Source organism: Microtus ochrogaster, unplaced genomic scaffold (assembly GCF_000317375.1).
Source record: "Microtus ochrogaster isolate Prairie Vole_2 unplaced genomic scaffold, MicOch1.0 UNK177, whole genome shotgun sequence".
Taxonomy (NCBI): Eukaryota; Metazoa; Chordata; class Mammalia; order Rodentia; family Cricetidae; genus Microtus; species Microtus ochrogaster.
In genome coordinates this window covers 4,395-15,250 of record NW_004949275.1, presented here as the reverse complement: position 1 = coordinate 15,250, position 10,856 = coordinate 4,395, and the positions used below count along the sequence as shown (strand labels likewise).

The 10,856-nt window shown below is 49.9% G+C and overlaps 1 protein-coding gene across 3 annotated transcripts; it reads left to right on the top strand.

Moving 5' to 3' along the window:
* Positions 1-10,184, top strand: Irak1 (interleukin 1 receptor associated kinase 1). Of its 3 annotated transcripts, XM_026778480.1 has the most exons (15): positions 1-279; positions 356-523; positions 797-928; positions 1,042-1,145; positions 1,325-1,513; positions 1,763-1,827; positions 2,225-2,339; positions 3,154-3,272; positions 3,653-3,860; positions 4,183-4,248; positions 5,570-5,806; positions 5,916-6,038; positions 6,406-6,787; positions 7,243-7,389; positions 8,441-10,184. In XM_026778480.1, exons 1-15 carry the CDS (start codon positions 144-146, stop codon positions 8,500-8,502), a joined length of 2,253 nt encoding a protein of 750 aa, XP_026634281.1. In that variant the 5' UTR covers positions 1-143; the 3' UTR covers positions 8,503-10,184. The 3 variants fall into 3 exon arrangements, with proteins under 3 accessions (XP_026634281.1, XP_026634280.1, XP_005372146.1); XM_026778479.1 differs by lacking the exon at positions 5,916-6,038 and having other exon boundaries at positions 3-279; positions 5,639-5,806; XM_005372089.2 differs by lacking the exon at positions 5,916-6,038 and having other exon boundaries at positions 3-279.
* The last annotated feature ends 672 nt before the right edge of the window (positions 10,185-10,856 follow it).

The following is a 10,856-nucleotide window of genomic DNA, read 5'->3' as shown; positions in this document are numbered from 1 at the left end:
CCTGAGCACCGCCTCTTCCGCCCTCCCGGGCGTTGCACGAGGCCGGCGTGAAGGGGAAGTGAGTCAGTGTTTGTGGACCCGGCCGGCTCAGGCCCGCGCCCGCCGAGGCCCCGAGAGGCCCCGGCCCGGCGGCGGCGTCAGCCATGGCCGGGGGGCCGGGTCCTGGGGAGCCTGTGGTTCCCGGCGCCCAGCACTTCTTGTACGAGGTGCCACCCTGGGTTATGTGCCGCTTCTACAAAGTGATGGACGCCCTGGAGCCCGCCGACTGGTGCCAGTTCGGTGGGTGACGACAGGCCGGCGTGGGGCAGGGGACCCGGGCTTCTGGCGCTAAAGCCTGACGTTCCCCGCCCCGCAGCGGCCTTGATTGTGCGCGACCAGACAGAGCTGCGGCTGTGTGAGCGCGCCGAGCAGCGCACAGCCAGCGTCCTGTGGCCCTGGATCAACCGCAACGCGCGCGTGGCTGACCTCGTTCACATCCTCACGCACCTGCAGCTGCTGCGTGCGCGGGACATCATCACAGCCTGTGAGCGAGCGTGGCCCCAGGGACCCTAGGGACGGGAACCCATGGGGGGTGACGGGTACAGTGCCTCCCAAGACAAGGGACTATATGGGAACCCCTCCCTACACACACACACTCACTCACTCACTCACTCACTCACTCACTCACTCACTCACTCACTCACTCACTCACTCACTGGAGGTGACGGGTACAGAGCCTCCCAAGACAAGGGACAACACATACAGAGACCGAGACAGACTTGAATCACAACCCTCCTCTCCTTCCTTATTATCCCAGGGCACCCTCCTGCCCCTGTTCTGCCCCCAAGCACTGCTGCTCCAAGGCCCAGCAGCATCTCTGCGGGCTCCCAAGCTGAGGACTGGAGCCCCCGGAAACTGCAGTCCTCTGCTTCCACCTTCCTCTCTCCAGGTAAAAAGAACCTGGGTGTTGGGCTTGATAGGCCTGAAGAAAAGGCCACCATGACTGTTGAGATGGCTGTAGACTGCTGCTGGTCTCTGCCTCTCACTGGCATCTTTATGAAGCTTTTCCAGGCTCCCAGACCTATTCTGAACCAGAGCTCCTCCAGGTTCGATTCCCTGCTTCCCTCAGGCCACCACTGCCATCTTCAGCCCCTTCCTGTACTAAGGTAGGTGTCCTTTAACCCCCAGGGAAAATTCCAGGAGGAAGAAACTCAGCTTTTGGTGTGCCACAGAGCACACAACAGCACAGCCAGGTCATCTGAGAGACAACCAGGGTTGAGGGGAGCTTGCAACCTGGACCAAGAATAGACAGGGTCCTCACCTGATCCATGGTCTCTTCCAACAGCCAAGCCCAGAGACCCCAATGTCTGACCTCCAAAGGACACATCCCTCCCCATTTTGCTGGCCCTTCTGTGAGATTTCCCAAGGCACCTGCAACTTCTCTGAAGAGCTCAGGATTGGAGAGGGTGGTTTTGGGTGTGTGTACCGGGCAGTAATGAGAAATACCACATATGCCGTGAAGAGACTGAAGGAGGTAGGTGTAACTGTGGGGTAGCCACCTGGAAGACAGTCCATCAGCCCTTGTTTGTCCAGTTTCTCCCTCCATCAGCCCTCACTTCTGCAGTCCCCTGCCTCCAGCCTCCCCAAGCAGTTCCTTCAGTCCTCTGATTCCAGTTCAAGGACCCCAAAGCCTTCCATTGTTATGGGCCTGGAAACAGCTGGCAAGCTTGGCTCATGCTGCCTACTTTCCCTGCCTCTTACCCCACCATGTCTGGGGCTGCAGGAGGCTGACCTAGAGTGGACTGTGGTGAAACAGAGCTTCTTAACAGAGGTGGAGCAGCTGTCAAGGTGAGCCTTGGGGGTCCTTCCTGTCTGGGGGCACAAGGAGAGATCCACACCAGGGCCTCATCAGTCTCTAGGACTGTACAGAAAAAGAACTGGCTTCCTTGAGCCCACAAGGCCTTGCCAGGCCCAGGTGAGGGAACCCATCCATCAAAGGCTGCGCCCCCTGCCTGGCCTGATGAAAAGTAGTGGGGCCCAAAGAACAAAAGAACTCAGACTCCACCCAGCAGTGGTGGCACACACCTTTAATCCCAGCATTCAGGAGGCAGAGGCAGGTGGATCTCTGTGAGTTTGAGGCCTACCTCTTCTACAGAGTAAACAGCCAGGGCTGTTAAACAAAGAAACCCTGTCTTGAAAAAAAAACAACAACCAAAAAGAACTCAGACTCCTCTCTTTGTAACAGGTTTCGTCACCCAAATATCGTAGACTTTGCTGGCTACTGTGCAGAAAGTGGTTTCTACTGCCTTGTTTATGGCTTCCTGCCCAATGGCTCCTTGGAGGATCGACTCCATCTTCAGGTAGTCCCAGCTGGTCTGGCATCTTTACTGGCTGGTCCCTTAGCTTATGACAGGCAGTACCTGAGCTTCTGGCTCCCCCTCAAACTCAAGGTTTGGCCCAAGGGTTTCTTTCTTCCTTTTTATTTGCTTGTTTGTTTGAAACAATGCCTCACTACCCAGCCCATGCTGGCCTCAAACTGGCAATCCTCCTGCCTCAGTACCCTCTGTGCTAGAATTATAGGCATGTGCCATTATACCCATTTTGGCCCAAGATTTTCCATACAATTCTTTTGGCCTCTCCCCTGCTGTTCCTCTAAAGAGGGGGTTATTCGCATTGCAAGCAGAATAGATAAAAGATTTAGTCCACATAGCTCTTGAGGGATGTGGATGAGTAGAGACAGGCTATCTAACTGAACCCGAGGTTGAGCCATGCCTGAGTGTCATACTCACAAGCCATCGTACATACAGGGTAAGAACTTCCTTCCTTCTTGATTAATCTATGGTAGGGAATGATGGGAGAAGGGCATCAGTACTTTCTGTGCACTCAGGTGAACCCGAGCCTATCGGATTCTGTCCTGAGTCCTGAGAAATATTCTCTAGCTATTATTCCAGCTGTAAAGTACTTGCCAAAGCCTTGGGAATAGTTTTAGTCACCACATGCTCGTGGATTCGGTCATGGACAGTCTTGCTCCTCATTCTCCAGAAAGGAAAAACTGAGGCTCAGAATAAAATGCAGAGCTTGCTTCGAGCCACAGAGTGACAGGTGAGGAGAAGGTTGAGAGTCAAAGAACAGCTGCCCCTAACTGCCCTTGTGTCTCCGTCCTTGCCACTCCAGACCCAGGCCTGCTCCCCCCTCTCCTGGCCTCAACGACTGGATATTCTTCTGGGCACAGCCCGAGCTATTCAGTTTTTACATCAGGACAGCCCTAGCCTCATCCATGGAGACATCAAGAGGTAAGGAGGGGCTCAGAATAGCTGTGGGAATAGTCTTATAGCTAGAGAACAGTGGCCCGTGCTCAATTAACACTCCTATTCTGAGCGCCTCTGTGAGATTCCTCGTGCCCAGTCCTGTACTTGGGGCTCTGAGCACCCCTGCATTGTGCATGTATGGAAATGGAGCGAGTGATAGGCCCAGATGGTGAGCAGAAGCCAAACTATGTGATAGGGCCCTGGGACAGCTAAGCCCTCAGACAACTGGGATGTGGTGTCAGTCACTTTTTCTATTCAGTGTGCCAGGCTGGTAGCCTTTAGTCTAATTTACCAGGGCTGCTTGAGTGTGGGGGACAGAGAATGCTAGGACCAGCCTAAACTGCTGCTATTCTTCCTTCTCCAAGTTCTAATGTGCTTCTGGATGAGAGACTGATGCCCAAGCTTGGAGACTTTGGCCTGGCTCGTTTCAGCCGCTTTGCAGGGGCCAACCCAAGCCAGAGTAGTACTGTAGCCCGGACTTGCACAGTACGGGGTACCCTTGCCTACCTACCTGAGGAGTATATCAAGACAGGCCGGCTGGCTGTGGACACTGATACCTTCAGCTTTGGAGTGGTGAGCCACCAGCCCTTCTGTTAGCTTGGATAAGTAAATGTAGAAAAGCCTAGAAAATTCTAGGCTTAGGTCACTGAGAAGCTAGCATAACTTTGGCCCTATACAACTCCCTCCTCCCTAGCACAAAGTTGTGTTTGTTATTTTATATCCTAATTGCTTTAGCTTTGTTCCCATAACATAACTCTGTCCTTGCTGGGAGTTAGTCTTTACTCTTTACCTGCCTGTCCAAAGACCACTCTCCCATTAGCCCTGATCTATCCCCCACTCTACAGTCCTCTTTTCTGCTAAGACCTGGGGTGATGCTCTCCATCCCACCCTCTAGGTAATACTGGAGACCCTTGCTGGTCAGAGGGCTGTGAGGACACAAGGTACCAGGACCAAGTATCTGGTGAGACTCCTAAGGTGGTACATGGAAGGAGGGGGGACAGCAGCAAGCAGTGGGTGCAGCCCCAGAGGGTGCAATGATACAGATCCTCTGCAGTGCCCCACAGCAGCCTGCCACTGCCACTGCTGACTCATCTGTGGAAGTGGGTGAGTCTCCAAGCAGTTTCTTTTACCTTGCTTGGAAAAACCTGTCTTTCTTCTATATGTGGACCTTGGGGCTAGGGATGTAACCTCAGTGGTAGAGTGATTGATTACCTTATTGCAAGGCCTGGGTTCCACCCCCATCAAAGAGGAAGAAAAGAATCTTAACAGGACCCCCTCTGCCCTGGGCTGGGGTCAAAGAAACGGACATTCCTGATACCCTGAGACCAAAGCTGCAGTGGAACTCAGAAAAGGCAGGGCCTAGGAAAGGCAATGGGGAAAAGTTGGGCTGTTGTATGGGCAGTTCCAAGCCATCCTGACCCATATGCCAACATTCCTGTGCATTGAGATGGGGCTTAGAAATAAGAGACTTAAAGCCTAGCATCTGAGCACATGCTTTTAGTCCCAACATTTAAGAGTCTGAGGCAGGAGAATTGCTGGGAGCTACATAGCAAGACCCTCTATCAAAAACAGCAACAAAATTAGTCGATTATGGTGGCACATGCCTATAATTCTAGCACTTGGGAGACAGGAATTCAAAGTTATCCTCAGTTGCACAGTAGTTCAACATTAGCCTGAGCTACATGGAACCCTGACTCCACAAACGTACAAAGAAGAGGCAAGAAACCTGGGTTTTAGGCACATCTTGATAGTGGCCATGGTTCAAATTCCTTGTTCTTCATTGGGCCTCAGTTTCCCATATAGAAAACAGATTTCAATACATAAGCACTATTCCAACAATTCCTGGACCCAGAACACCCTTGGCTAATACTGGGTCTTCACCTTTTACAGAGTTGTACATCTCCCGTTGCTTCTCCTGGATGGGCCTATCTTTGTCCACTGTTGGGCTCAGCAGGGGGTTTAACACAACCAACAAACTGTGAACCAGACTCTACCCAACCCTCCTTCCTTCAATCTTCTTCATCCATTTGCATATCCCAGCTCAAGTGCCACTTGCTCAGGTCTCATGGTCCGTGCTAACAGACTAATCGGTTTGTTGGCATCTACTTCCCACACTGCCAGGAATGTCAGGTCTCTAAAACAAGGCCCAGAGTGCTTGGTTTGTGACTGTTTTCAGGAGAGCCTCAGACAGCAGTGAGCTCACAGTGAAAAAAGACCATAGGGCTATGCGACAGTGGTCTGGAAGATTTGGCAGAGCCATGCTCACAGTATTTATCCTACAGAAAGACCTCATTGAAGATGAGGCTGAAGAGGCTGGAGTGGCCCTGAAAAACACCCAGCCCAATCCGCAGGTGGGTGTGTCCATGGATGTGTGGGCTGCTCCAATCGCTGCCCAGATCTATAAGAAGCACCTGGACTCCAGACCTGGACCCTGCCCACCACAGTTGGGCCTGGCCCTGGCTCAACTAGCTTGTTGCTGCATGCACCGTCGGGCCAAGAAGAGGCCGCCCATGACCCAGGTATCCCTGGGGAAGCCAGCTATCCATAGGGACATAGGGACCAGCCAGAAACCTTAGATTCTTGCCCTTCTTGATAGCACGAGCTACACTGAGCCTGATCTCTTTACAGAGGCAAAACTCCCAGCATACATTCCTTGCTTGCCCTTTTGGCTCTTCTTTGGGGCGGTACTCTGTGGAACTAAGCGGTGAAGGGCTGCTGCTTCGCTGGGTGGGGCTCAGATCCCAGTCGCAGGTAGAATCAAAGGGCTCTTGCCATGCCTCCTAGTTGGGGCGCTGTGTCATCACCTTTGTCTTTTTCTCTTACTTTCTGCCTCTTATTCTGGTGATAATTGAGATTAGAATTCATTAATGGCTTTGGTGGCCTAGAATTGCAACAGTCCTTGTGATGGAACAAAGGGGCAATATTTTCCCAGCAACAGAGTGCACCAACTTGGTGTTCTCTGCTGTTCCTACAGCTGTCTAGTGCCTGCGTTGGCAACCTAAATAAAGGCAAGTCTAGGACAACCTGGAACAGCTCTGTAGTTTGACCACAGGGTGTCAAACTTGTCCAAGCAGGAGCCCCAGCTCTGCCCATCCTGAGAGCCTCTCTCTCCACGCAGGTGTACAAGAGGCTAGAGGGGCTGCAGGCAGGGCCTCCTTGGGAGCTAGAGGTTGCCGGCCATGGCCCACCTTCCCCACAAGAGAACTCCTACATGTCCACCATTGGCTGTGTCCAGAGTGGGGGTGAACCATGGCAGCCTCTGGTAGTGCCCAAAAGAGCCCATGTCCAGGCTGCCCAACAACTCCAGAAAAGCCCCAACCAGCCAGTGGAGAGTGATGAGAGTGTTCCTGGCCTCTCTGCTGCCCTGCACTCCTGGCACTTGACTCCAGGTTGCCACCCAAGCCCAGCATCCTTCAGAGAGGCTGGCTGTACCCAGGGGAGCACCACCAGAGAATCAAGTTTGAGGAGTGGCCCAGGCTTCCAGCCCACAACCATGGAAGGTATCTTTGGGGGTGGTTATCCCAAGGTGGGACAAGGGTCTCCTTTGACAATAACATATTTATTCCCCACCCATGTCTTCTGAGCAGAAGGATCTAGAGTTAAATGTTTGGCTCGCTGTGACCTTAGCAAGCTCAAAGACATGGAAAGGGCCACAAAGAGTGGCTTGGGTGCTGTCTTATTTCCCCTCGCTGGGCTATGCTCCCTACATGGGTGAGAAGAACTAGGAACTCCCTTTATAGCCCTTATGCCTGAAATCAAAAGTAAAAAAGGCTCTGCCCAAGCAGCCTAGGGCCTGGTCTGTGGTGTGGTCCCTCTCCCAGCCTGGGCCTCAGTTCACTGTGAAATTCTACGCTGCGGCCAATATCACAGGCAGTGGGGGCTAAGAAGACTCTTTGGGCTAGAGTTGTCACTCAGGGTTGCCAGGGAGAACTAAGAGATTACTGTCTCTGCCCAGGCTCATCCATGGGCAGCTCCTTCTCGTCATCAGAACCACCACAGATCATCATCAACCCAGCCCGACAGAAGATGGTACAGAAGCTGGCGCTGTATGAGGAGGGGGTCTTGGATAGCCTGCAGCTGCTGTCATCAGGCTCTTTCCCAGGTACCTGAATACCTCCAGCTCAGCTTCCTAAAGAATGAACCCCCGAAGAGCCTCCAACCCCTGTCATACACATGTGTACACAAGCTCATATACTGTAGTTCCAGGGCACACAGGCATACTTCCTTGTGTCAACCTGCTAAACAGCAGAACATTTGTTCTGACTGCACAATTAAGATCCCTACTCACCGAGAATGTAGGACAGGCAGGCCATTCCCTCTAATGATGGTTGGCAATGAGCTGTCAAGAACTGCCTGGCTCAATCTCTTACTCCCCATTAAGAGCACATTCCCTTCACCTGTAGGTACCAGTCTCCTCCCACATGCTCCCAGAAAACCTGAAGTCGCAGCAGGAATTTACCACCCCATGTACTATTTGAAAAGCTGCTGTTTAGAAAAAGAAATCCTTAGCTGGGCATGAGACAGCGCCTATAAAGGTCATCCTTGGCTATATAGAAAGTTTGAAGCCAGGCTAGGATACATTAGACTTTGCGTCAGAAAACAAACTACCATGCTGGAGAGATTGTTCAGTGGGTAAGGGCATATGTAAGAGCTTTTGCAGATGACCTGGCTTCAGTTCCCAGAATCCACATTAGGTAGTTCACAACCACTTATAACTTCAGTCCCAGGGGATCTGAGTCTCTCTTCTGGCCTCCACAGACACATAATAAGACCTTATGTAATAAGGTGCACATAAAACTCACCCAGGCACACACACATATAAAAATAACTATCTTATTGTCAAAAAGCAAACTAACAAAAAGACAGCACCTTGGTTCCAAAGAGTACCCTGAGCTGGGCAGTGGTGGTGCATGCTTTTAATCCTAGCACTCAGGAGGCAGAGGCAGATGGATCTCTGAGTTTGAAGCCAGCCTGGTCTACAAAGTAAGTTCTACTACAGCTAGGGCTACACAAAGAAACCCTATCTCAGACTACACAAGCAAACAGGAAAAAAAAAGTGCCCTGTAAGTTCTATAGTCATGGTTTAGCATTCAAGCCAGGGCATTTGAAAGACGTTGTCCCCAACTTGCTAAGAGGTATTTTCTCTTTTATAGGCTTGGATTTAGAACCTAAAAACAGGCAGGGGCCTGAAGAAAGTGACGAATTTCAGAGCTGATTTGCCTGTTCACCCAGGCAAGTCCTTCAGACTCAGATGTCAAAGTTCTCATGGTTGGAAGTTCTCATGATGTGCAACCTCCTCAGTAGCCCAAAGGCATCAGGTGTGGGACCTACCCTGGCGAAGGAGAAAGTGCTGAGAAAGTTCTCAGGGTGCAAGCACAGGCAGGGCCAACTGAAGAGCCTGCAAGAAACTGATAGGGCGGGCCATCTCAGGCCAGCATTTGGGAGCAAGGCCAGCAGAGCACCTAAGGGATGGGGTAGCACATGACAAAAGACTGCTAGCTACGTGGGACCCATGGAGGCAAGTGAGGCTGTTTGTATGGTGGGAGCTGGCTCCCTTGAGAGCTAGACAAGGTATCTGCAGCCCAAGCTTGCAATAACTGTTCGTCCATCCCTCTGAACTTCGCTAGACCCCCAAGAGAAAGTAGCTATTGTGCTTGTAAATTGCAAAACTGAGTGTCTTTCAGTTCAGTCCACTAGCTGGAAGTGAGAACTCTGAGGTTTCCCCAAGAGTCCAATAGAATCCCCCTCCACATCTTGGGTGGGTATGTGCTCGCCTTGCCAGACACCTGTGAGCTGGTTTCATGTGACTGCCTACTAGGCAGGTTGTCTCTAGACCCTGGAGGTGAGCTGTGGATGACCCAAATTGAGCTGAAAAACAAGGTACTGGTTATGGCAGAAAGGTCTAGTAAAGCCAAGCTTTGTGGTACCTAGACAGTGAGAAGCCCATAAAGCAGAAACTGAGAGCAAAGCAAAAAAAAAAAAAAAAAAAAGTATTTGAGGAGGGAGGAAGGCTCCATTTTAAGAAGCAAGTTTTTGTGTAACCAAGTGTCTTCAAAAGTAACCCAGGGTTATAGCCCAGGCTTACAGTGATTCTGTGTTGAGTCACGAGTCACACTACATGCCCCCGTGAAGCACTGGTAACATCCAGTTTGTCCTAGAGTAATAAAAGTGCATTTTATATCTGATTAAGCTTGTTGATTAAGAATTTGTTGCACTAAAAGCTTTGTGCTTTTCTAATACTTTACATTCTGATTCTTGGGTATCCAGTCAAACTTCAGGCCCCTACTGTTAGCATTTAGGCATCTGTCCTGTCCTGTCCTGACATGAGACGTCCTCAGCTGCAGCCACTAAGAGCACCTCCTGTGCACATTTGCTACATCCCCTTATAAAAGGTGGGCCTTGCCCACCTCCCCTCTCTCTCTTTCTCTTCCTCTTCCTCTCTCTTTTTCTTCCATGAATCTTGTCCCCAGGGACCACTTTTGCCCCCTTCTCTGCCCCCTTCTCTCTCCTCTTGCAATAAACCTTCCATGTGAACCCTGTTGCATGGTATGATTTCTCTTCATGGCATTTTTAAATAAATTACAATACTTAGCCTCTTTTTTATTCTCTTGCCATGCCCAGACTGGGGATAAATCCCCAGTGCTGCTACCCTTGCTTTCATGTGCCATTAAGTTTTTCTTATAGATCCCATGGGTATTAATGCTATTCGAAATGAAACTTTCATGTCCTAATTATTCATCAATCATATATAGAAATATAATTAAGTTTTACCTCTGATCTTTATTCTGTGACCTTACTTAAATGCACTTACTAGTTCCACTTGTTTTGGGATGACTATTCTGGGATAGTGTGTATACAATCTTCCCATCTGAAAATAAAGACAATTTTACTTCTTCTTTGCCAACTTATATGCCTTTTAATTTTTTTTTTTTTTTTTTTTTTTTGTTTTTGGTTTTTCGAGAAAGGGTTTCTCTGCGGCTTTGGAGCCTGTCCTGGAACTAGCTCTGTAGACCAGGCTGGTCTCGAACTCACAGAGATCCGCCTGCCTCTGCCTTTTAATTTTTATTTTAGACAAGGTCTCACTATGTAGTCCTGACTGTTCTGGATCTCAATATGTAGACCAGGCTGACCTCAAACTCAGGAGATCCTCCTGCCTCTACCAAGGTATGTACCACCATACGCAACTGCCTATTTATTTTTTTCTTCACTTACTACACTGGCTAGTGCCTATAAATTTTGGATATAAGTGGGAAACCCCTACCACTCTTAGAAGTTCCTTTTTTGTTTGTTTTTTGAGATAAGATTTCTCTGTATAACAGTCCTGGCTGTTCTGGAACTAGATAGAATTGTCTTACAGCTAAATGTGCCATTAACTGTATTTTTAAAGCTTGTCCTAGCTGTCAGAATTTGTGTTCTAAAGGTTAAATTGTAAGAGGAATGATTCAAATTAATACTTCGGAGTCTCTTAAGATATACATGGAATTTCCCTTCATTCTGTTCATGCAGTGATCACACTGATTTTGAAATGTTAAACTGGATTCATATCCTTGCTTGGTCACTACATGTTCT

Coding starts and splice junctions, on each gene's coding strand:
- Irak1 (XM_026778480.1), top strand. CDS start 144: ATGGCCGGGGGGCCGGGTCCTGGGGAGCCTGTGGTTCCCGGCGCCCAG. Junction 3,273..3,652: donor ATCCATGGAGACATCAAGAG/GTAAGGAGGGGC, acceptor TCCTTCTCCAAG/TTCTAATGTGCTTCTGGATG. Junction 6,788..7,242: donor CCAGCCCACAACCATGGAAG/GTATCTTTGGGG, acceptor GTCTCTGCCCAG/GCTCATCCATGGGCAGCTCC.